Below are 27,294 nucleotides of genomic sequence, written 5' to 3'. Positions count from 1 at the left end.
CGGTGCACAGTTTATGGGGATTTCGTCTTGTTTCTTATTAATGTAAGTATTTCTATTTAAAAGTGTGTACATATTCCATAGTTTGGTTGCTCTCTGCTGTTTTCAATGGTAGGCCTGAAATACTGTAGCCGGTAATTTGCTGGTGTTATATTTCCATACAATATCCGCACAGCCTCGACTAGGTACTGTTAATACTTAGTGCAGAACTGGCAATACCGCATGCAAACGCGCACTTGGGCATCGCCCAGATCGGATCTCGGTGCAGCGGAGTTCCTCTGTCAAACGCGGTAGCCTAATTTACCAATACGCTTGACATAGACGATTCACACCTCTGAGGGTGAAGGCTGTTTGCAGGTCATGTTGAACCTACAAGAGACAGATGTGAAAATCATATCCAACGGTGCTCATAAGAAGAGTGTTACCTACGCTTGCTCTAAACGTGAGTAGAGGTTTTAAAGCCTAGAATTCCATTTCATTCTAAGTTGCTGTAGCCATTACCAATGTTTATCGATTCATGCTAGCGGCGAATGAAATACATGTACACAAACAGCTGACTGTGTGTACGCGATTAGCGCCAGAAGAACACGTCCTACAGAGGCACAACTTATGTAGTCATTACTGACATACGATACAATGTTGGCATATTTCTGTATGTACTTCAGCATATGCGCTGTATTTATGTGGCGTGTTCACCTCGCTCATTGGGCAATGTCTGTGAACATTTATCTCTATCGTGCCAGGATTACAATTAACATGTAATAACCTCCAGCACATACACGTGCTTATTATTATGGAATGCTGCTGTATTAATCATATGCTAAGGTATTTTGTGCTAAGATTGGTACTAGTTATGCATTAAATGCAACCTGAACAATATAATCAATAATATCTTTAAATCGTGTATCTGAACAAGTTACTTGCAGGAACAACTATCAGTAGGCAGTCACAAGAACTGGAGTAACATACATGTGTCTAGGCTTTTGGAAATGAATTATGCTGCGAGTATTTTCATCGAGCTAAAACTTTACTCTGACAAATGCTTTGTTACATTTAAATCTAAGCATGATAATTGTGTTTTTATCAATACATATTTACAAGCGTTATTTACTTATATATTTCTATTAATAAGGACTTGGAGTCCAGTACGTAACCACTCAAGCTATTTTATACTTGTCACTTAATTTTATTTATACTAATATAACAACATAGGTGGATCTACCCGAACGTGTTTTGTTTCAACAGTTCATCTAAACATGGTAACTAGTTATTAGTTGCACTGGTACAAATATTATTTTATCTCTAAAAGTGGCTATACCAGTGCAACTTATATATTGTCTAAAACAATATTTATAAGAATATTTGTTTCTTTTGTCTAGGAATTATAGGTATAATATATACGTTCATTCCAGTTTATTAACTTACAAGTATCCCGTGAATAATAAATTGTGGCGTTCGTGTGTATGTTATTGTCATATGTCATATGTTAATTCCTGCGTGAGGCGATCGCTTTGGTGACAATTTTGCATTACATACATGGATACAAATGTGACACAAACAGGGTGATGGGTCATTTATCGGAGACTATCTGTTAGCAGGTCACAATTGTGAAAGTTGTCTCGTCCCATGTGTGAGGGATGTCTTTGTGTCTGTGTGGTTAACCAATATTGCATATTATCTCATCTATAAGTGCCGTGCTCTGATATTGTTTTGTGATGTGTTGCATCTCGTCTGATATCGATTACAAACTGTTTAAATAATATAGAACGATAATCAAACATCCCCATAAGATACAACGGAATATATAAAATACCACATGACAAGAACCGCTACGGCGTATACATGTATATAAGATGAGGACATCTCGCATCGAGCGATTACGTACATGAATAAGTGACCAAATTTGAACGAGACTCCTGTGGGAGTCTGGGTGAATGAACACAAATTATTGGTCATCCCCTGTGGTGAATGGCGATGCAGTGAGATCAATACTGCCTCTATTATGGTATTATTCAACAGGAATGGGTTTCGTTTGCTCAACAATTTGACGTACTGCGTTGTGTTCCTTAGACGTGCCAGAAATTCCCGATATTCCTTTTTGTTTAGGATTGTCACAACCATGCCCTTGGTCGCGATCGTTGGTTTCACCGAAGTGTTATCCCGTGAAGATTCCGGGTTAGAATTGCTCTTCAATTGCTCTTGTCTCAAGAGGCGGCTAACGGGACCAGGGTGGTCAGACTCGCTGACTTGGTTGATGCATGTCATCGATCCAAATTGTGTGGGACCCGTGAAGATTCCGGGGTAGAATATGTCTTCAGCAACCCATGCTTGCCGTAAAAGGTGACTATGCTTGTCGTAAAAGGCGACTAACGGGATCGGGTGGTCAGGCTCGCTGACTTGGTTGATGCATGTCATCGATCCCAATTTCGTGGATCTATGCTCATGATATCAATCACTGGATTGTCTGGTCCAGCGCGATCGTTGGTTTCACTGAAGTGTTATCCCGTGAAGATACCGGATTAGAATTGCTCTTCAGGGACCCGTGCTTGTCGCAAGAGGCGGCTAACGGGATCAGGGTGGTCAGACTCGCTGACTTGATCCAAGAACATGGGTGTATACACACGTGGACATGGACATCCAAACACGTGCATACCATTTGTGTGGATCGATGCTCATGATGTCAGTCATTGGATTGTCTGATCCAGACACGATTATGTACATACCGTCGTCATATAGCTGGAATATTGCTGAGTGCAGGGTAAAACAAAAAGAAAAACCCAAAGAAACAACAAAACCAACGTGTTAACGTTCTTAAACCTCAGATCACTTGTAGTTTCCCCCCACTTCAAGCTGACACGCAAACACGAAACTGAAACACTTTTCAAACCGGCGTTTTCAACAGAAGTGTCATGTGTGTGCACGTGTTTGGTTAGTTGGTTGGTCTGTTTGTTGTTTAACGCAATATTCCAGTTAGATGACGGCGGTCTGTAAATAATCGAGTCTGGACTCTAGAGAAACACTAATGGTTTTTATTAAGATACAGTAAAGAGAGTTCCATTTCGATTTGCCAATTATGGTTTTCACCAGCGGTATTCAAGATCGTTCGCTGCGGTCTGTAAATAACTGAATCTTGGCAACGAACAAAATGAGGATGTCACCATCATCGTCATGACATCACGAAAAGGTGATCGAGTCTGTGTAAATGGTTCAATTAGGTCAGACCATCTAGTGGTTGACAACGTGATCAACAACACATGACGCCCGGGGCACGTTGATCAACAGGTCACTCAATGCGGTTACCATGGTGTACAGAGGGGCTTATTCTGCAACAGAAAAACAATTTCACGCCGCGTCACTTGCTAAAAAAGGTGCAAGAGCGAGGGTTTAAATATTCAGTTACGAAAACCTTACATGGATTATTTCGCAGAAACTACAATTTAACGAAAATGTTTTCAACAGCTTTCATTATCCGCACCAAAAATCAATGCACATTTGTGTATGGCCGAAGATACTATTAATAGTCGCAGTGTCAATTCTTATGCCAGCTGGTAATTATATATCATGATAAAATGTTCATAGTCTGTAGAGTCTTAGGTCTTCATCCCAAACACCAAACTATTGAACAATATCACTTCCTTGTTACGTCTCTCATAAACCATTGTCTGTTCCCAGTCGCTCAGTCGACATGCAGTCATCGCCATGAAGGTTTGGACAGCGCTGCTAGGCGCCGTGCTCATACAAGGTTGCCTTCTGCTGAAGATCCGAAACAACGGTTATGAAGACTTGGTCGTGGCTATCCATAAAGACGTACCGGAGAACCTTGCTCTGCTGACAAACATACAGGTAGGTGAATACGGTGGTCGGGTTTTGTGCATTGAAGAGTGACTGATATTCCTAAAGTTAACTCCATGTATTAAACAGTTGAATCAATATGCAATCACGAATCACGAACCGCAAAATAGCCAATTCCCTTCCACTGGTGTACCCACCTGAACTAAAAAATTAGACCACTTCGAGGGTTTCATATTTAGATCTATGCATAAATATTCAGAGTGACAAGACTGTTTTACCAGGGATGATTTCAACTTTCCAATCGTCGACTCTTCCTTTATGTCGAGCAATATTCCAGCAGCTCCAACCTTTGGTTTCCACATTTCACAACGTTTGAGGTTCAATCGAGCATGATTTCTACGCAGAGTTGAAAGAGGGTTAAACGACTCTTGCTCTCTGATTCGTATTTTCTTCAGGTGAACAATGGAATTGCCTTTGCGTGTGTTAGTTACAGGTCCCACTGCCAACGGTGAGGCAGGATACGCTCACCTTTTCGCGAACACCTGGTATCAATTTCGTAGTGATTCGCACATTCTTGACTCATGAATGAAGCCAAACGTATTACAAAAGTAAAGAACACAGATATCGCGTTTACTTTATCTGATTGTTGGTGTTTTAAGTTTGGTATACGTAGCGCTACATCATATATCAATAAACTATCGAAAATAGTAGTATATGGTAGTAGACATATTCACTGAGGCAATGAATTTTGAATTTGGTTTGTCGCTTATTTGATCAACATTGCTAGCAACATCACGGCGAGTTAACTACTAGCGAGAATGCTTTAGCGTGACAAGCACCACTAGAGTACCCTGTTGTCCCAGACAATGACGTAAGTCATTTCGACATGGACCGAGCAGACATGGGCCCCGTTTCACAAGGCAATGTTATTAACTCCAACACGCTATAACATTGGATTACATGCTCCAATGTACATAAATACAGGCTAATGATACAGTTTTGAGATATTTTTGAATATGGAAATATTTTTTCTCGCTTTAACTAACGTACGACACTTGTCACTCTGTTTCTTATAATTTCTAAGAGTTCAGGTGTAAAATGGTTAGTTGCATTCCTGAAGATGACTCAATCAGTGATAATGAGATCGCCCACATTGGGGAGGAATCAGACTTAATGCATCTGGCATCTTGTCAGAATGGGAATATCCTTCCATACCTTACGATTGATAGTGAAGAGTTTACATGTTTGTTTCCATTCCTTCTTTATAATATGCCTCTTACAACAATATTGTATTGTTGCCAGATTTATTGTTACTAAAATAGTTTTACATCAAAGGTGCCAAAAGAATATATAGAGCGATCTTCCTACACTGGCGCTGTAGGAGGGTGGGTGCAAAGTATTGGGACAAGCGTACATCCGGGGGGTAGAATAGGTCTTCAGCAACTCATGTTTGCCGTTAAAGGCGACTATGCTTGTCGTAAGAGGCAGCATATCATATATTCTGTGAGGTTGGCGAAAAGCAGTATAGCAAGATGTATAGCAGTCGAGAGGGGAGAGCAATGTAGTTATTATCGTTTCAAGTTTGTGGGACAACAGGGAACTTGGAATATGGCGTTTGTCTGGCACCGCATCCTTTGCGTCATTTTTTTCAATTCTAATAACGTGAGCTACAGCATTTCAAATATATCAGGGAAGTATAAACGTTATATATCTGTTATTCCCGGGTTGTGCATTTTAATTATTTCAATACTTCACGAAATAGCTGTTATTGTTCAAATTTCCAATAATAAAAGCCACAAAAACTTTTCCACAATATTAAGAAGTCTCTGCTTTTTCAGAGGCGTAATTCAGGGGAGTGTTTGTTTGTTTGTTGTTTTACGCCACACTCAGCAATATTGCAGCTAAATGACTGCGGTCTGTAAATAATCAGACCAGACAATTCAGTGATTGATATCATGAGCATCAATCCACGCAATTGGGATCGATGACATTCATCAACCATGTCAGCGAGCTTGACTACCCGATCCCGTTAGTCGCCTTTTACGACAAGCATAGTCGCCTTTTACGGCAAGCATGGGTTGGTGAAGACCTATTCTACCCCGGAACGGTTGAGTGAGTGAGTGTGTGAGTATGTTTTACGCCACTTTTAGCAATATTCCACCAATATCACGGCGGGGGACATCAGAAATTGGCTTCACACATTATATCCATGTCGGGAATCGAACCCGGGTCTTCGGCGTGAGGAGCGAACGCTTTAACCACTAGGCTACCCGACCGCCCCTTAATTCAGTGGAAGGGAAATAACACCTTGCCCAAATTTTCCTGTTATATGAGGAAATCCAGCATTTCACATATAGTTTATTCAGTATGTCTTCGAGCACATTTGCTTTCATTTCAATTTTCCTGAACCTTTGAAGATGTATGTAACTACATGCATGGTCATCACGTTTAGAGTGAGAATACTTATAATTGCAAAATCGACCCTTATCTGATATATTTACCCGATTTATCAGGTTAGTTGACAAATTTGTTCTTTTTGTTGCACATCGTACTCATAACAGCATCCATAGTGATTTTAAAGTTGTGATCCCACTTTGTAGCGGTCTGTTCACGACATTTTGGTCCAAATGTAAATAACTGACTAAGGTTGATATTGTCAACAATAAAGAAGTCACTTATAAGTATATGAACACGAGGTTGTTAGCAGTATGATTAGGCTTGGAAGCTACAAGTACGAGAGATCATATCACTAGAAATCCACGTTCTTCGTAGAAGCATTTAGGGAACCTGATTTTACGTCTCTCGTTTTTGCATTTCAAATACAGGAACATGCGGTCATTTTCTGATGTATTTTGAGTCAGTGTTTGCTTTGACCAAATGTTCCAAAGCAATATCGTAAAGGTGGTGAGATGAAACGGGATTTAGCGCCGCATTCAAGATTATTGCACGTGTGTGTGTGTGTGTGTGTGTGTGTGTGTGTGTGCTATTTAGGACTAAAGCCCAGTTTATAGAGCTAAGCCCACTGAGATACTATGCAGCAGTGGCAAGAAAAGATACATGAGCTATTCTGTTTTACTTCAGCACACATCCGGTGTAAAATCATTATTCGCGCAGACTGCTACCAATTGGGATTCAAACTTAATTATCATTTCTGCCAACAGCGACAATAAACCTGTTAAGTGTCTCCCAGAATGGTTAACACGGTTAATATCGCGGCGTGTCAGCTTAATGTGGGAGGAAAGCCCGAAGTGATGCAGGTCTTAGACGTTTACCATTTCGGTGAAACCCACGAGCACGGGTATGGTGCTGACAAACCTAGAAACATAATCGGGGCGAACCGCGATTCGAACCCACAATCATAGGTTTCTGGCGAGCCCAAGGGACGCAACTCTGCACAGCGAATCGCGGCACCTTAGACGACTGGGCCACCCGTGCCCCGACATTTGTTGAAGAATATTTAGGCCAGACGTATCCACGTGTACCAATTGTATCTATGTCTGTGCATACGAATCAACATTACTGATCAGATTGGCAGAATGAAAACACAGGAATGTGACCAAATCATTAATTCAGGTATATCAATGATCTTATATTCCTTAAAGATCTAGTACCTCACTCTGTCGGGAAAACCGTAACATACAACCTTAGAACTGATCACAATATAACAATGCCTCGATAACGGCAGTTATCCGAATCCTCGTTTATACCATCCGCTATCAAATTGTGGAATACATTACCTACTCAGCAAAGGAATATGGAAACATTTCCTCGATTTAAATCAGATAGATCAGATAGATCAAAAGTTCCATAATATTTATCATATGGTCTAGGGATATTAACACAATACATTCCAAATCAAGATATGATGACAATGAATTAAAAAATGACTTATTTAGAAAACGTTTAAATGAGGATCCAACATGCCGATGTGGAAATTCATATAATTTTTTCATTGAATGTCCTTTATTTAAATCAGCTACAAACGAATTGATGCACTCACTATTGCAAATTGTGAAAGATACTTGTGATGTAAATATTGACCTGATGCTAGTTGGCAATGCAATTTTACCTAATCCTGTGAACGAAAGCATTTTTAGGAATGTACATACATATATGAGGAAAACAAAAAGGTTTAAGTGAGCAATGTTAAACAAGTGAAACGGCCTCGCCTGTCCATATGCAGATATATGTATACATATACAGAGGGACAAATAACTATCCTCAAGACTGTATAAAAGTATGACGACTTTAACTTTTCAATTGTCAACTAATTCCGAATATATCCATCACTTCGTTATATGGTAGACATGTGAATAGCATTTCCACATTTGACGCATCGGTGACAAAAATTAAGTCCGATACTATCCCCTATTTTGGCTTGTACCTTTCGTTCCCGTGTTTCTTTCAAATGAGCAACTGAATTGCCGTTGCGTGTGTTTGTGACGGGTGCCAACGATGGGGCAGGATACGCTCACCTTTTCGGGAACACGTGGTGTCATCTCTATTTGGTAGTGATTCATGAACACATGTTTATGATATAGTCGAAATCACACCATCGACTGCGCTTTTGACAGAGATGTCTTTCGTATATGGAATGGGTTTTGTCGCTTTTATTTTATTATCAATACGTAAAAGAAAATTGTCGTTTACATTTACATGTTTGTGTGGCGGGTGCCACCACTGGGGCAGGATTTGCGAACACATGGGATCGTCAATATTCGACAGCGATTCATTCAATCATTTTATTTCCAATACATAAAGGCCACAGGCCTTTGTGTACAAAAGTTGAGTACACACAAGTTTTAAACATTCAGTTTCGCGATTCTTACTTCATTTGCATAATACAGATATTTTGCTCGATTTGTAATAATATAGGTATCTGGTGATGATAGAGGCATATTAGATTTATGAACGTTAGGATGACAATAGAACTTTGTTTCGAGACATATAGTTGCCGTAACTCGACATGCGATGGACAAATAAGCAGTACTCTTGTTTCAACACAGTCTAATTTGCAAAATTTGCATTTTCTTGAATTTCTTGGTATTATATAATGACGTCCATTCTCAATTTCCAGAATATGACAACTCGGTCTGAATCTCGTGAGGGTTGTTTTCATATTTTGCGAATTTAAGAATGAAAAAGCGATTCATTTACACATGCTTATGGCATACGTGGAATCGTACAATCGATAATGTAAACCATGACATAATTGTTACATATTCCAGACAATCATAACCGGGGCCTCGCCCTACCTGTATAGAGCCACCCGGAAGAGAGCCTATTTTCGGGATGTCGTGATCCTCATACCGGAAACGTGGACTGAAAACAACACATGGGGAGAGTCACAGAAGACCTTCAAGCAGGCTGATGTCCGCATCGACAGCCCACATCCACTACACGGCGATACTCCTTACACCTTTCAACCAGGGCAGTGCAGGGAGCCAGGACGTTATGTTCATTACACCCCCAACTACATTCTCGATCATGATGTTGACAGAGTGACAAACTGGGGTGACCCAAGTAGGTTATGATTTGATTCTGTCCGCTTGATCGCACTGAGGGTACTAACGCAAATTAAAACGGCATCCACGCGAATTTACAAATATCAATACATCCTATTCCAGGTTCACGCAAACGTAGATTATGCATTTCAAATATGCCCTTTCAATGCCTGTTTCCTTCGTTCCAGGTCGTGTCTTTGTCCACGAGTTCGCTCATCTGCGGTACGGCGTGTTTGATGAGTACGGATCTCCCCCAGAATACCCACATTGGTACCTCGACGGTGATGTCATCAGACCCACTGGATGCACAACTGAAATAAATGGGACATTTTTGAAAGATTATGAACCATGTGACCCAAGACAGCATACAAACGGATGCGTATTCATGGCAACCAATAAAGGGAATTCCAATGCCTCCATCATGTACATGCCTCACCTGGATTCGGTACGTCCTTTCATGTATATACATGTTGGCACCCTTGGTACTACCACTCCTTATCAATATTTCTTTGTCATTAATTCAGAAAAGTGGCATATTCTCCTTTAGGAAAATACACACATATATAACAAAGAATAACTGATGCGGAATACAGTGACAGCTGAATGCGAGAGGAAAGCCAAACGAGACTTTGCACACGAACATGAATGTATGAATTTGAATACCCACATTGGTTTCTTGATGGTGATGTCGTCAGACCAACGGGATGCACACTGAAATACATGGAAGTTATATGCATTACCATGAACCATGTTACCCAAGACAGAATACAAACGGATGCGTATTCATTACAACCAACAACGGAAATTCCAATGGTTCCATGAAGTAAATGCCTCACCTGCTTTCGGTACCTCATTTTCATACACATAAACATGTAGGCACCCTTTGTACTTCCTCCCCTTATTCATACATCTGAATGAATTAAAACAAGTTACACATTCTCTTTTTGGAAATGACTTAGTATTAGTTATTCTGTTCTTGGCGATGCTACAATTTCTTTGGGTTTCTGTTATAATTGACCGCATCCGTGTCCGGGGTTCAGTCACCGGCGCATCATAGGTTAAAATATGGTACTTGTTGTTACCGTGTCTGGCGCTCGGCACAGGGAGACTAGAACCAGGACTGGTCGACTCCGAGACAGTATACTGTGTCTGAGTGGCCATGGGGAACTCCTGTTAAACTGTGGCATGGAATCTCAGTGGGCTAGCACTATAAAATTGACATCAGTCCGGACTAGTGCAAGCAGCCACACACACAGACACACACGGACAGACACACACACACACACGCGCGCGCGCGCGCGTGCATGCACGTCGCTGTATAAGCGCAATAATCGTGAACACGACATTAACCCCAGCCGACAGCAGATTGACTTATGTCAGGCATGGCGAAATATCTTCTGCAGCGAGATAAAACCTAATGGCTTTTTGTTGCCTAATGGCAAGACAAGAACCTATTGTCACCAATCGCTGCCCCCAACTATCCCACCCCGTATTATCGCTGTCATAACAAAAATCGTAAATACTTTCAATGTGTACTTATGTGTAGGATGTTTGTGTCAATTAAGCAAACAGTTAACGACATATTTACTATTCCAGAAACTAAATATGCTTGTTTATTGCAAAATAATGGTTCGAGGTTGCAACTTGACAAAAAAACACAACAAATTTCCGATTACAAAGCATCACGGAACTGACTACTATTTGAGAAAATATATTTAGGGTATTACGCTGTTTTGAACAGTATGTCATGGGATCAGGGATTGTCAGCATAATACGTGAGGAAGTCAAACGAGCATCCTGGTGCAGCCAAGGGGCATAACTTTGCACAGCAAATTCAGACAGCGTACACGACGGGTCTACCTACACGTGACAGAATGGAATACACTCAGTCTGCATATGGCTTTCAACCGTGGCATATAGAGTACATTTTCTTACATGTCATTTCCTTTCAGATACATGCCTTTTGTGAGAAACGTGCAGCGGATCCCAAGTTACGCCATAACGGCGTCGCCAACAACGAGCAAAACAGAAGATGCCAGCGTGAAGGCACATGGGACGTTATCAAAGGTCATGCTGACTTCCGGGAAAATAACTTTCCAGTTGAGCTTGATGACGTCACACCAATGTTTCACCTGGTCTATGATAAAAGGGAGACACGAGAAGGTGTTGAGGCATGCGGGAGGCGTGTGGTGCTCTTACTTGACGTATCAGGATCTATGCGTATGGTATGATGTTTATGTTGGTCAACATTAGTTGTCAAGCGTTCATCTCATATTTATCTCCCATAACCCATGGCTTTACATGTTTTTTCACCCCCTCGTGACAGCTCCTCACAAGACATATGAATACGAACCACACTTCTTCGACACATGTCCCAGACAGCAACTTTCACGGCCCATCCCTGGCAAGAGAGGCATATTTTTCAGGGGGGAGGGGGAGTGGTGGTGGATGGAGTGTGAATATTGTTTAATGAGTTCATAGTAGGCGGACGGGATGAAATAACCTTGATCCCTGTTGACTGGTGGCTTGTATCGGCAACTGTTAGTCTTCTTTGAGTGAAGTCATGGAGGCTGTAGGAGAGGATTTGGACGTTTTCCCAGTTGATGGCGTCATCAGGGCAGTTGTTGATCTGGTTCAAGATGGCTGATTGACTGTCTGATATTTGATGGTTGCTTTTTTGTGCCCTTTTGATTCTGGTTGTGAAGGGGCGGGATGTTTCACCTACATACGCATGTTCATAGTTACAGTCACTTTTATAAACTTCACCTTAAGGTTCTTGGAGTTTGGTTGTGTTTCTGCCGTTGGCTCTTGGTAGGCTCATTTGCAGCGTCTTCCAAATCCTCCAGCAACATGGCTTATCCTTCTATAATGCCATTCACTGACTGGCCTTTCCTCTACTTTAATTGGACCGCCTCCGTGGTCTAATGGTAGAGCGTCCGCCCGGAGAGCGGAAGGTCCGGGGTTCGATCCCCAGCCGCGTCATACCAAAAGACGTTAAAAGATGGTACTTGTTGTTACACTGTCTGGCGCTCGGCATTAAGGGGCTAAAAACAAGGACTGGTCGTCTCGGGGTCAGTATACTGTGTCTGAGTGGGGTAATCATGTTAAACTGTGGCATGGTATCTCAGTGAGCTAGCGCTATAAATTGGCATCAGTCCGGACTAGTACAAGCAGCCACACACACACACACACACACACACACACACACACATGTGCATGCACGTCGCTATATGAGTGCAATAATCTTGCACGCGACGTTAAACACCATTTCACCTCACCTCACCTCTCCTTTAATTGGCCTAAATGAGTCGAAAGTGCCAGGTTTGCTTCAAAGCACTACTATCTGTGTGAACTTGCTTATGAAACCCAAAGCGTCTCATTACTCATTTGCCTTTGGCAGGGGCTCTCTTCATATGGACTGATGCCCATTACCGTACCTTCAGACGTTGTAATTTCCATGTGATGTCTTTTCATCCACGGAAGTAAAATCGTTTGACCAATTCTCTTTGTATTTTGTATGTCGCAATAACGTATGCCTTTGATAATATATAAATTGACACAAACATTTTCTACAGAATTACCGTTACTTCAAACTGGTCCAGTTTGTGGACAAGTTCATCAAAGACGTCCTCCCGCTGGGTTCAGAAGTGGGCGTGGTAACATTTGAGTCCACGCCCTCCATCTTGATAGAGATGACCTATTTGTCGACTGACCAGGTAAAGGCCAGTCTGACAGCAAGACTACCCAATGACAAGGACGACTACATGGGGGGTACTGGAATCGGCCAAGGACTTCTCAAAGCTGTTGAGGTCCATTGTTTGATTGACTATTGTAAATTGTCGTTTTATTATTGTGATATGATTTAGGAAGTATGAAGGTTTTATGATTCATATATAACAAAAATATATTGAATGCTATAGTTGTATCAATCATGAACGACTTAAAATATATAATTCAAATTCACGTAATTTCGTATTAACGAACTCCAGTGAAAAGGTTTCATCAGCTTACTGAAACAGAGAAGACGTCATGTTAACGATTATGTACATGTTCTTGCTATAGCTGCTGTCCTCCGAGGGGAATACACCCGAGGGGGGTCGAATAGTCCTAGTCACCGATGGCAGTGAAAACTCAGGTCCAAATGTTGCCACTGTCCTACCGGATATCGTCCGAGCCTCGGTTATTGTCCATACTGTCGCCTTTGGCAGTGCCGCCGATACGATCCTGGCTAATGTGTCAGCTGCCACAGGTGAGCAGTAAGCAGTTACAACATTGCAGGAGGTGCTTATATACAAATATTCTTGGTTAGACTTAGTAAATAAACTTGCATGAAGTTCCCCCAACAGAAGAACACAAATAGATGTATACCCAGTGCCGTGTCAGGTGTCACATTGTATTCTCTGTCACAAAAGAGGTCTTGTCTGGTTCTTCAGTAGGCCCTCCTGTAACACGGTCATCTCGAGGATATCGGAGGCAAGGGTATCGCTGCAGTTATAAAATTTGATTGCTTGTTGTTTTACGCCGCATTCAGCCATGTTCCAGCTTTATGACGGCGGTCTGTAAATCATCGAGTCTGGACCAGACAATCCAGTTATCGACATCATGAACATCGATCCATGCAATTGGGATTCTCAGACATGCATCAACCAAGTCAGCGAGCCTGACAACCTGATTCCGTTTGGCGCCTCTCATGGGTTGCTGGGCCGGCGTGACCTTATATTGTATGTAATCAAATATCATGTTGGTAGAAGTTCATAAAGTTTCTCTCCTAAACTTAAGATGTTCATTTCATTTAACTCTACATAAGCTGCGGTGGGGTAGTGGTTAAAGCGTTCGCTCGTCACGCCGAAGGCCGGGTTCGATTCCCCACATGACTTTTATGTGTGAACCATTTTGATTGTGTCATCTTCCGGACATTGCTAAAGCGGCCTAACACAACAATCACTTATATTTAAAGTTTGTTTTGGTTGGTTGGTTTATTGTTTAACGCCGCACTCAGCAATATTCCAGTTATATGAAGGCGGTCTGTAAAAAAATCGAGTCTGGACCAGACAATCCAGTGATTGATATCATGAGCATCGATCTACGCAATTGAGATCGATGACATGCATCAACCAAGTCAGCGAGTCTGTAACTTATTTAAGGCAGCATCTTAAACTTTAACTGAAGCAGTTTGACTTAGGCGTCACAAGTTGTTCCTACATTTATTAAATGACAAATTGTTGAAGAGACGAGATAACTTTTGGAGGCCCTTCTTTTTTCGTGTTTTTGATATCCCGACAAAGCCACCGCTCTGAAATTATGAGATCAAGTTTCATAGAAAATCATCAGTGCATTTTATTTGAATGATATTCGCAGAAGGAAAATAACTTTGCTTTTACCTTCGTTGTTTTCGTTTGAAATACAAAACAAAAATGAAGTCATGATGCATATTGTGAACCATTTCTTCACATGATGATTTGTCACCTCATCACTTGTATTCGCAACAAAAGGAGATAATGTACATGTGTATGTTCATATTTACAATTATCCAACCGACCGTTCCATCTCACTCAAGGTGTACATGGCGATGAGAAACACGAAATGATATGGATGACCGAACGTCAAGGCGAAGAAAGCTGTTCTCACCAAATACATGCTTCATGACACGTTTCACTGTTCCTAACAGGAGGGCTATATAGTTACTACTCCGAGGAAGAGAATTCCACTGCACTGGACTCGGCGGCCGTCAGACTGCTATCCGATGTGTCACTGTGTGACGCGACAGAGACGATTGAGGTAAGCTCTTGTGGCAAGTATTTGAAACGTACACATTGATACAAACCCTCGCTACGTTTGCATACCGGGCAGCAAGCGCGGATACGTCGTTTTGGAAGACAAGGTTGCATTTAGAAATTTTACAAAGGTGTACATAATCATACATAAACGTTGTGTGTAGGTGTGTCTGTGCCAGTTGCGTGGTGAAGGGTGTGTGTGTTGATATTTATGTTATTTCGTCGAGAGCAGTGTTTTAGCAGCTGTCGCCATAATTGCTTTTGTTACTATTATTAAAGTTGTCTTTGTTGTTTTCGTTACGGTTGTTCTATTTGGTAACTATGGAGGATGGTCAAGACTAAATGTTCTCTTGCATTGACTTTATAATATCAAAATGCATATTTGGCTCTGAAAACCTCTTTGAAATTGGTACACTGATGTCGCTGAACTCATATTTCTCCTTCTGATGATATCGCATTTTGCCAAGTCTTTGATAGACATTCAGAAGTTGGAAGAACATAAATACCTGACACGTTCCATGGGTAGCAATTTCTTTTATTCATTCAACTGATGAAGGAGCAGGAAGTAGCTCTGAGACGTTGTGACAAAGAATAGAAGAAGTTGCTATCCTTAAAACGTGTCATGTATTCATCATATTTTGTGTTTCTAGTCTTGAATATTTATGTAGACTATTTTTAAGTATCTGTCTTCTGTTTTGGCATCAGTTTGTTACAATTGCTTCAGCTGTTTTTGTTATTATCACTATGGAAGTTTTCTTTCAACCAATACAGATATTCAGGCACGGCCTGGCTTTGACTTCGTCCATACCTTACTTCACTGATAGCGTCCAGATTGATTCCACCGTTGGTAACGACACTTTCTTCACCTTCACTCTGGCTGCCGGCACCGATATCCAGGTAACGGTCCATATGTTCAATGAAGTGTCTTATAGACGTGGTATCGTACCTTAATAAACACTGGACCGCCTCCGTGGTCTAGTGGTAGAGCGTCCGCCCGAAAAGCGGAAGGTCCGGGGTTCGATCCCCAGCCGCGTCATACCAAAAGACGTTAAAAGATGGTACTTGTTGTTACCCTGTCTGGCGCTTGGCATTAAGGGGCTAAAACAAGGACTGGTCGGCTCGGAGTCAGTATACTGTGTCTGAGTGGGGTATTCATGTTAAACTGCGGTATGGTATCTCAGTGAGCTAGCGCTATAAATTGGCATCAGTCCGGACTAGTACAAGCAGCCACACACACACCCACACACATTAACATGCACGTCGCTATGTAAGTGCAATAATCTTGGACGCGACGTTAATCCCCATTTCACCTCACCTATTTAACACTGATTAATCATAGAAGCCGAGTATCAATGATTGATGCGCAGAAACAATGTGTGCTGTTGATGCCAGCCATATGACCTCGAGGACAAACTCGTTTTAGCTACAATTTTGTGTTGTTGTATCATTGCACCCAGATGGTTTGATCAGGATCTCATTGTCAGTTTGCCGTTTGACTTTTACGATGAATCTTTTCTAGCCAATGACCCCTACGACACAGCAGACAACAGTCGCTAAACTGACCACACTGAGTGTCTGTTCCAGGTGAATGTGAGTGACCCAGCTGGAGTTACCTATGACCGGAGCTCGGCGGAGTACAGTAAAGACGCTGTTTTAAATATTGTTCGGCTGAGATTCCCCTTTGCTAAGGTAATCACGTTTTCTGGTTGTCCATTGTGCAACAATGTACTTTGCAGATAGGATTACTGGGCTGTCCGCGATCCTATCTGAGGTCGTGTATTTCACCAAACAGATGAGAGGCTATGATTTACCGTTAAAAGCAGCGTTATTCCTAACTTTACGATTTCTTCCATCTGTGCAAATGGCAATATATAGCAACTCAGGACTTGCTTTGGAACACTGTTACAAAGCGATCGTATACGTAGTGCTACGACAAACGTGTTTCCCATAGTTAAACACAGACTTACAGTTGTCGTAGCGCCAAGATCCAGCATTTAGTATACAAAACCTGAACAAATAATCCATTCCTCGTTTGTTTATAACTCACGGGATTCCAGTGCTCCATAGAATTAAAGATACCATGTTGGGTCCAGCAAATGTACAACCAAATCCCTTCGTGAAAGAATAACCTCAATCTTTGAAATATTCATAAAGGATTATCATTATATACACAGACAGTTGAATTAATATCATTTGGCTTCTCAAAACTCACGCAATTGGGATCGATGACATGTATTAACCAAGTCCACGAGCCTGACAACCCGATCCCGTTAGTCGCCTTTTACGACAAGCACAGTCGCCTTTTACGGCAAGTATGGGTTGCTGAAGACCTATTCTACCTATCTACATAATTTGCAACCGTTGAAGTTTAATCTAGCAAGTTCTTTCCACAAAGGGTTCAATGAGCGTTATACCAACACTTCTTTTTGGTAGACACCGCATTTGACGCATCGGTGATCAGAATTAATGTCCGGATGCAACTTCCTATTTTGACTTGTACCATATGTTCTCCTGTTTACTTTCTTTTCCCTGTGTTTGTGGCGGGTGCCACCTTCGGCCTAGGGAACACTCACCTTGACGCAAATACCTAGTATTATCACTATCTCATAGTCATTCATAAAGAGATACTTCTGATATAGTCGGACAACGGACAAAGTGAGTGAGTTGGGTTTAACGCCGCTTTTAACAGTATCACAGTTATATCACGGCGTGTCAGCTTAATGTGGGAGGAAAGCCCGAAGTGATGCAGGTCTCAGACGTTTACCACTTCGGTGAAACCCACGAGCATGGGTATGGTGCTGACAAACCTGCACGGATAATCGGGGCGAACCCACAATCATAGGTTTCTGCACAGAGAATCGCTGGATGTTGGTTGGTTTGTTGTTTAACGCCGCAATATTCCAGCTATATGACGGCGGTCTGTAAATAATTAAGTCTGGACCAGACAATCCAGTGATTAATATCATGAGCATCGATCCACGCAATTGGGATCGATGACATGCATCAATCAAGTCAGAGAGCCTGACCACCCGATCCCGTTCGTCGCCTGTTACGACAAGCATAGTCGCCTTTAACGGCAACCATGAGGTTGCTGAAGACCTATTCTACCCCGGAATCTCCACGGGTCGCACAGCGAATCGGAACGAATCGGAACGAATCGGAACGTCTTAGACGACTGGGCCACCCGTGTCCCCTACAACGGACAAACATTTCTTATTAATATAATTGGTTTTGTCACTATTTTTATATTGTGCAAGTGATTCCCGCAGCTGGCCAGTCGTAGTTGAATTGTCCAGACAAACAAATGATGGGTTCGTTATAATGATCCATTCATATTTTCAATGCTAATGGACCCGTGAAGATTCCGGGGTATGATAGGTCTTCAGCAACCCATGCTTGCCGTAAAAGGTGACTATGCTTGTCGTAAAAGGCGACTAACGGGATCGGGTGGTGAGGCTCGCTGACTTGGTTGATGCATGTCATCGATCCCAATTGGATTGTCTGGTCCAGACTCGATTATTGACAGACTGCCGTTATATACTGGTAATATTGCTGAGTGTGGCGTTAAACAACAAACCAACTAACCAAATCACTGCTAATGGAACCTGTTTTGGCGGGTACTCGAGTATGGCTTTTCTCTGGCTTTGACTTTTTATATTTTCATACATGTATAATAACACAGATGTAAAGTGTGTGATTGCCGCCTCAGCATATTGAAAACAGTTTGTCTTCATTTCAATTTATGTATTGCCTTGGTGTTACGTCGTTTCAGCCAGGGCGATGGACATTCACTGTTCACAGTAGATCTGTTGTTTCTGGGTCTGGTTCGTCTTTTGAGCCTGTGACAGTCGTTGTGAGGTCCTTACCGATGGTGAATCGTATTCCATACGAGATTGAGACGTGGCTGAACACGATGACAGTAAACGTCGCTGACAGCCTCCCCGTCGTTTACACGTACGTCCACACCGGCTATAGCCCCATTATCAACGCGTCTGTGATCGTGACTGTTGACAGGTCTCCCCAACCAAGTGTCACCCTTACTCTGCAAGATAATGGAAAAGGTATGCACATATACGTTGACATAAAAGAGGTTGTTATCTGTAGGAGTAAAAGACATTTTTCCGAAAACCAGGAACACAATATTAACTGACACAATTATTTTGTTGAATAAGAAAATTAGGGGATTAGTAGGGGATTTTAAGCAACCTTGACTCCGCAATTTTTCCTTTGAGGAGATATCATGTTACTTGATAACACTCAATAGTTGCGTTTACTTGCAGTCGTCGATACACGGGCGAATGACGGTGTTTACTCGGCGGTCTTTCTTGAATTTACGTGGAACCAGCGGTACTCCTTTCAGACCAGTGTGTCCTCCATAGAAAACCAGACAGTTGTCATGACGTCCGGGAACTCAGGAAGTGAAGCTTACTCCATCTTTCAGAGTATGTCCTGTGAATATCTGGGGTAAAGATGGTACAAGGAGGACGTGTTTATTGAATTCGGTGATATCGTTATACAAAATGACTGTATTATGTCCCCAATGTCCCTTCAGGTTTCTCGTTAGAACTGACCTGGTCCAGATGGTAACAATGTGTTATCAAGGTGGTTGTGGGTTGTCAACAACTGATTTTCGGGAAGACGGCAGTGAGAGGAGGGAAGGAAGGGTTTAGTTGGTTTATGTGAGATCAGCATATTTTTATGACCTTATTTGTAGATTTACAGTTGTAATGAAAGCAGTTGTAAATTATTATTTGACTTCTCAATATTTCAGAACAAACAGTCTGCACGAAAAAGGCACATCATCTTTTTCCTACAATGCGAGGTCTAACAGGGTCATGATTGCTGGAATTTTACTGAACTGCCCTGTAAATAACATTCATTCACTGTCTTTAATTTATCATATCGTTTTCCACGAAGTGTCAAAATCATTTGATGCACTGTTTGGGATTGGGAAAAGCGCTAAGTACTCATATTGACACTTTTTTTCAGATACGTCACGGCCTGTAAGGATGGAGCCTGCTGAAGTGTTCACAAGAACTGCGTCGCCAGGAGCTTTGGACGTCACGGGTTATGATCGTGATGTGGACATGTTTGCCCCAAATGACATATCTGACCTTGGGGTAGTATCCTCGGACTCCGAAGCCTTCACAGTGACGTTAAACTGGACTGCGCCAGGAGATGACCTTGATAAAGGAACAGGTAATGGAAATGAGTTGCTCGTAATATCAACCACTGGTTTGTCATCCCAGACAAGATTATTTACGTATGGAAAACGGCAATATTTCCACCTGTCACTTTAAATGACATACATTATTCCTGAAAGAAAATAGTCTCCCAACGTACCTGTCTTTGTCTGTTATACTATGTATATGACTGCTTTAGAACCTACGTGCATCGACTCAATTCATCATATTTCGTTTGAGGTCAGACAAAATATTAAAAATTTGTTTTATATTAAATGTTGACACAATGGTTTGCTCTCTCAAATGTTCGCCTTTAATTTGGTACTGATTTGTTGTCATGATAGTATATACCATGTTACACAGCAGCGAGATATGAGCTTCGAGTTGGCAGCAGTCTCGAGACGCTGAGTCAGAACTTCAGCACAGCACAGCTGATTGAGGAGGAAGATCTCCACAACAGCTCCCTGACTCCAAGCCCTGCAGGCTCCGAGCAGCGCGTGGTTGTTAATGTACCAAGAGACTGGCCCTACAGAGCCTACGCCTTCGGAGTCATTGCCATCGACGATGCAAATCTGACGTCGCGTGTATCAAATCTGCAAAGTGTGACCTTTAAATACATAAGGGTTCAAGGTGATTGGATTGTAATTGGAGAATATAGCCTGTCATTCCTTCTTTTGCTCCTGTATGAAGACATTTGTAAATTGTGTATTTTTAAAATGTTTACTGACAACTTATTTGAGGATTATATTAGACATTTAGACTAGCACTTATTTTACTGAGTGAGTAAACCTTTTTCTTCTATTTTAGATAAAGCTGAATTCCGTTCATGATACCTTAAACTGATATAAATATAGTGACCTTTTAATTTGTAAAACAAATCTATTTATATATCTAATCATTTTTCCAATTCAGAAACAATCAATTGTTTCATCTAAGTGATCATTAATAGTACTTGACTACCAGGGAAGACTCGATGTCATCTGTAACTTGTATATTGTGTTCATGCATGCAGGGGTTGAGTGTTCATATAACAGACCAGTAGAAATTCATCGAAAATAAACTTTGACTGAAGACTCCAGTTGGAACATGTTGGAAAAGGTTTTTCTTGGTTGCTGAAATCCTTTCTACAAATGTCCGTATATGTTTTTGTTTTCGTCCTTGAATCCGTGTTCAAAGTATAAGTGACAGTGGGCGGCCAATTGACTACAAATCCTAAAATATCTTTAAAATCTTTATGACAATCTCTTCCTGAATCACTTACCTCTAAAATTGTATACACAACAGTACTTAGTGTCCTAGTAAAGTCCTACAGCGCATATTGGCAGACTTTCTAACGGATTGATACGAAGCTTCAATAGTGACATACAGAAACATTTGTATATGACACTATGAAAGGATGGGCATACAGAACGCTAGATAACCAACACTACATATTTACAGGGGAGCCGAAAGACATGACGCCTCCAGGAAGGATCACAGATCTGAAGTTGTTGAACTGTGACCCAGTCAGCGAGACCTTCACCTTATCCTGGACGGCCCCTGGTGACGATGGATACAACGGCACAGGTACCCGTCAGCAATATTTCAGCTATACCACAGTAGCTTGGACATGTAGATTCATGGATTAGTTGGCAAGTTCACATGATAGACCGTCTTCATGACAATGATTGTGTGTATTGCAAAACGTACCTAACCAGAGAAAGACAGTTTTAATAAATACCGATATGTAACTGGAATGTCATCAGCTTTTTAAACTTAAGGAAAACATAAAAAGACATCGTGCTAAATTCATAACTGTGATTTGACCGTTCGCTGTTTTTGCACTTATTGCCTTCCCTGCAAACATTGTTTCAAATACTGGTAACTGTCACCAATATTGCCAAACTTATTCACAAATCATGTTTGCATGCATTCATATTACTTAGGAATGTCCATTATGTCAAAGGGAGGTTACTCACACATGTAACACTGAGTTCTTGGGGAGAACTACATTGGACGTTGTCAGCGAGGTTAGACGTATTGATTGTCTTTCTCTTGCTGTTTGGCTCATATGGAGCAAAATAGTGTCACTTCACATTCTTTTCGGAACTTATATCCAAGGTACGCTTACGGATAGCTTATAATATATAATTATTTTGCCACCTTCCACTTTGGTGGGGGCACGGGTGGCCCTGTTTCTCAGGCACAGCTGTGCAGAGTTGCGTCCCTTGAGACACGCCTTAAACCTATGATTGTGGGTTCGAATCCATATCGCCCCGATTATGTTTCTAGCTTTGTACCAAAGTGGTAAACGGCTAAGACCTACATCGCTTGGGTCTTTCCTCACATGATAAGCTGACACGTGATATAACTGGAATACTGTTCAAGGCGGCGTTAAACTTATCTAGATCACTCACATTGTTTAGTGATTTCAAGCCTCACGTGGCAAGTCTTATGTAGTAGTGTTTAGCAAACTCGTCGTTGGTCGTCCATATTGATTGTGATATTGACGGACACGGAGGATGATGATATTTTACCGATGCAGAATTTGGAAGTGAAAATTACCTACCAATGGTGTGCAAAATGTGCGAATACCATGACGTGTCTCAGAATAATTTGATCCCCGTTTCTGATGTAACAGTGAAAGCTGTTATATTTTTACCATTTGACCACATACATACCCAAAAAACCGTATGCCCACAGACTCTAACAGTTAAAATATGTTTTGTCCTCAACATCAATTTGTGACAGCGGTGTCAGGGTTTGCGTACTGTTGTTTGTTTGTTGTTTAACGCCGCACTCAGCAATATTCCAGCTAAATGACAGCGGTCTGTATATAATTGAGTCTGGACCAGACAATCCATTGACTTACACCATGGGCATCGACCAACGCAACTGGGATACGATGACGAGCCTAGACCAAAGTAAGGGAGTGGTCCATACTGATGACTACAATATGAACATAGCTTTCGAACTCCCCAACTTCTCGAACAGGTCAAACTTGTACTTGAGTCATTCCGGGTGTGTCCTTTTCTTTGTATGAGGTGTTACAGTAGTCAGTGCAAAAGTATGACTCCTCTATGGAAAATGTAAGGAAGCAATATCTGTCCAAAGAGTCAGAATAGAAAAGGTGTCCTACACCAAAGCTGCTCGAATTGTCAATCCCTCACCCATCTATGTATCCGTTGTGACTGGCATTGGTTCTCCACCAGAAAACAAGACACAGTAGTGTTCCAAAACCATCACCTGTTCCACATGATGTAGATGGTAGTTCTTGCAACTACTCTGAAAATGGGTCAAAGATGGTTCTCAGATGAAGCACAATCAACTAAATAAGTACCAACTGCTCCAACTCCAATTCTAGGTAGTTCCACTCAAACTTTCATGACATTCGTGTTTCAACACAACCAGCAAAGAAGACAATTTGCATCCGGTGTATTATATCCGTGTCTAGGGATGTCTTGAATAATTTGCATGTTGATAAAGAATTCCTTACTATTTTGAACCGCTCAGTTGTGTGACCCATGGGTATAATCTAAACCACCTGAAATGGAATATTTGACAACTGTCAGAGATTTCTTTTGCAGAATGAAATGTATTTGTGTCCCAATTTCTTTTCAAAATTAATGGCTATACCAGCTTGCGTTAGGACAGGATAACTAATGATTCAAATGTAAATAATCCCCATAGGGGAGGTTGCGCTTTTTTAAAAATATATTATGGTGTTATTGGGTCATAGCTGGTGGGCTTCATTGGTTGTGATTTCAACAGTGACAATGAATAGTGGGGCAGTAACAAGTCAGACTTCAGAGGAACAGTCGTTGAAGCATTTTGGGAGGAGGTTGATCTAATTATCGCAAATAACTAAAACATGACCAGAATGGACCTAGGAAGATTGACTTTTAGCCTTTAGACGTATTCCTGGTTTCCTCATATTGGCAAGTAAGTGCATCTAGGTTGGTTTCCAAGATGATGTGCTTGTTAATGATCTTTTCCCAATGTTTCCTACTGGATGCCTAAATGGAAATTTAAAAAGGGTAATTGGGTTGAATTTTCCTTTTACTTCAATGTATATAACTCTTGACTAGACTCTGATTCTGCTCTTGAACTTTTTCGCGAGATTTTGAATATAAGCTGGCGTTTTGGGTCTGTTCCAAAGGCTTTGAGACCCTTTGTTCAAGACCCCCCACTACCAGCATCAGATAGGCTAATTTCTCTTACTTCTAATGCATGTAAAATTATAGAGAGAGAAGGGTCACCAACCGTTTGACATATTATCTTGAGAAAAAAAATCTTATCAGATTTTCGAAAAAGTCGCTCATGCACTGATCAGCATATAAGACTAAAAGAGAGACCCGGGTTATATTCCTTTTCGGGGACGTCGTAGACCAAGTTATATTCCTTTTCGGGGACGTCGCAGCGGCAAAGGGAACCAAAGTATTCAAATGCATCAAAGACAAAAACAATGTTCCTTTGAAGCAAAGGGAACCAAGGATTCGCTGACATTGTACCTTGAAACTCATAAACAATGGTACTGCAATAGGTATGATGCCAGCAACCCAGAAGAATGGCATGCTCTCATGAATTGACATGCTGTAGATGCTTCAGGGAAAGGATTTGCTCTAGGGAGTGTTAACTTGGGAGAAAGTCAGTGATTTCAAAACATAGTTATTTTATAGCCTGCAAACTGGTGATGATGAATAACTTACTTTATCAGAATATGTCAATACTATGATCACAAACAGTGACATTAACAATATCTTGTATTTCTCATTGGGTTACGAGTATACCGATGAAACATGCTTGATGCTTTCTGAGTGAGGAAATTGTGGTACGTGCATATAGATTGCCCAACATAGCAGAGACTCTCATTAGCAAATTGACGCGTCATCATCAGTAAATCTGTCCAGATTGTTCGTAGTTGTCATATGTATATGACATTAACAGTATGTATTCAGTACAGTCATGTATATTAGAAACATGTTCTGACTGATCATTTCGTTTGATTGAGATATAAAAGACTACTTTCAAGTCTGTATCAATAAAAAGGACTTAACGGGAGCTTTCATTTCATATGTATCATGTCCATATGTCACGATATCAAAAACAGTTATATTTTGAAATATGACCTATATCGGATGGAAAATGGTCCCTGTGATCATTGATGTGGTTTGGTGTTTTTGAAGTTTGTTGCCAAGATTCTACCAAATTTGTCCTTAAACCTTTATCTTTTTCCATTAACCAGTATACTATACGCACTGTTCACTCTTTCAGTCAGCCGGTATGAAATGCGGGTTGGAGAGACCGTATTCCACATGAAGACCAACTACAACAACATGCGTCTTGTCACTAGTGATGAAATAATCAACGGTTCTTTTCTACCGCTTCCCGCTGGGAAAGAACAACGCATGGCTGTCAGCCTGAACAGAAATAGGACACGAGAAATATTCGTTTTTGCCGTACAATCGTACGACAAAGTAGACCTCGCGTCAGAATTATCTAACTTTGTCCGGGTCAACCTAACCGAATATAGCATTGCACTGAAAGTGGTTGAAGAGCCGGGCGAGGACGATTTAAGCTGGATTGGACTTGCTGAAGGCTTGACTGCAGCAGCGGTTATTGTATTGTTTGGAATCATTATTTTTGTGGCCATCAGATGGAAAATAATCGGTCAGAAACATGTCATATAAACATGCAGGTCAGAATTAAGTATTTCTCGTGAAGAATACACGATATTAGGACACTCTTTACATTAAACTATTCCCTATTCCTATTTTAGTCATATGCAAACTATAGGCGTAAATATGCTTCTTCATCAAGTTTAGTGGTGAATATATTCTGAGTCTGCACTGACCCATGCATTTCTTCAAAGTGTACATATACAGAATCAGTTTCATCTAGTATCCCTTGGTTCATGATACGGAAATAATTTGGTTCATAATTCATTCAGATTATATTATTTGTGTCTTATATCGAATGTTCATCGAAAATATGTTATTTTCATTCATTTGATATTACTTTCAGTCTCTAAATATGGTTGTGTTGGGTCTCAGATATGAGATGTAGAAACTGGGGGTCTTACCACGCAGAATCTTTTTGGATATTACAGAATTCTTTACTGGACGGAATGGGATGACCTGCTATACGAGGGAGGATCTTCGCATGACTGAAGCGACCATATGTTTTAAAGAGACTCTCTTAGGTCGACCCCTTTGGAACCGGTATTCATGCCATCAGCCACTGGTTTGCTCGGCCCTGATAGCTTGGATGCAGACCGTCATGATATAAACTACACAAGAGAAGTTAAAGAACACCCGATTATTTCATATTGCTATAGTTAAGCATGGGTGAGATCAGTGAACATGGTCTGTTCTTCTCTCGTCTCTATACACACAACGTACACTTATGTCCCTTACTTTCGGGCAATCTGTGCTTTGTACTTTCTATGTGCTTTCTAGAATTATGATTGTACTGAAACCTAAAGCCTAATTTGGATGTGTTCACTAAATTAGTTTCCATTGCATAGAACGACCGCACAATGTGATACTAATTCTGTTTGGGTAAGTGTGTTTAACTTCCCTGGATAAGTATCCAAATACTTTAAATTTGGTGTGCCTGTTGTGTACATGTATGCTAATTACTTCCTCATCCTCACGTGGCCTTTCGCGTAACTAATTTGGAAAAATGCTATCATTATATGATAAAACATTATTAAACTATTAAATGATATGTTATTTGTCGTTGAGGCAAAAAACGTAACAGTACCATTATATAATTATCAGATTATAATACCACTGTCCGAACATCACCGATCAAGGATAAATAATTTCTGAAACTTTGTCAGTGAATTTGTTAGCATTCCTTGGTGATTGCATGCGGCATAAAATGCTTTGGGGGATCGTGGCTTCTGATTCGATTGGATTAGTATCTATGGGGGGCGTGTCTCGGGGATGCAGGGTGTTGTTAACAGGAATGATGTTGTTGTCAATAAAGAATTATCTATCCTCGAAAGTGTTTCTGTCAGTTGCATGTGAAGTGTTTCGTCTTTGTCTAATGAAGCTTATG

At 41.1% G+C, this 27,294-nt stretch overlaps 1 protein-coding gene across 3 annotated transcripts; it reads left to right on the top strand.

Moving 5' to 3' along the window:
• Nucleotides 1–27,294, top strand: LOC139475112 (calcium-activated chloride channel regulator 1-like). Of its 3 annotated transcripts, XM_071258374.1 has the most exons (17): nt 246–439; nt 3,670–3,840; nt 9,018–9,312; nt 9,482–9,738; nt 11,246–11,518; nt 12,869–13,102; nt 13,356–13,542; nt 14,962–15,071; nt 15,839–15,964; nt 16,652–16,756; nt 18,840–19,128; nt 19,348–19,509; nt 20,057–20,266; nt 20,614–20,880; nt 21,691–21,816; nt 25,504–25,927; nt 26,339–27,294. In XM_071258374.1, exons 2-16 carry the CDS (start codon nt 3,697–3,699, stop codon nt 25,917–25,919), a joined length of 3,201 nt encoding a protein of 1,066 aa, XP_071114475.1. In that variant the 5' UTR covers nt 246–439; nt 3,670–3,696; the 3' UTR covers nt 25,920–25,927; nt 26,339–27,294. The 3 variants fall into 3 exon arrangements, with proteins under 3 accessions (XP_071114483.1, XP_071114475.1, XP_071114466.1); XM_071258382.1 differs by lacking the exon at nt 246–439 and adding an exon at nt 1–42 and having other exon boundaries at nt 25,504–27,294; XM_071258365.1 differs by having other exon boundaries at nt 25,504–27,294.

Source organism: Haliotis cracherodii, unplaced genomic scaffold (genome assembly GCF_022045235.1).
Source record: "Haliotis cracherodii isolate W230 unplaced genomic scaffold, xgHalCrac1.p SCAF_1, whole genome shotgun sequence".
Lineage (NCBI taxonomy): Eukaryota > Metazoa > Mollusca > Gastropoda > Lepetellida > Haliotidae > Haliotis > Haliotis cracherodii.
This window is presented reverse-complemented; position numbering and strand designations above follow the sequence as displayed.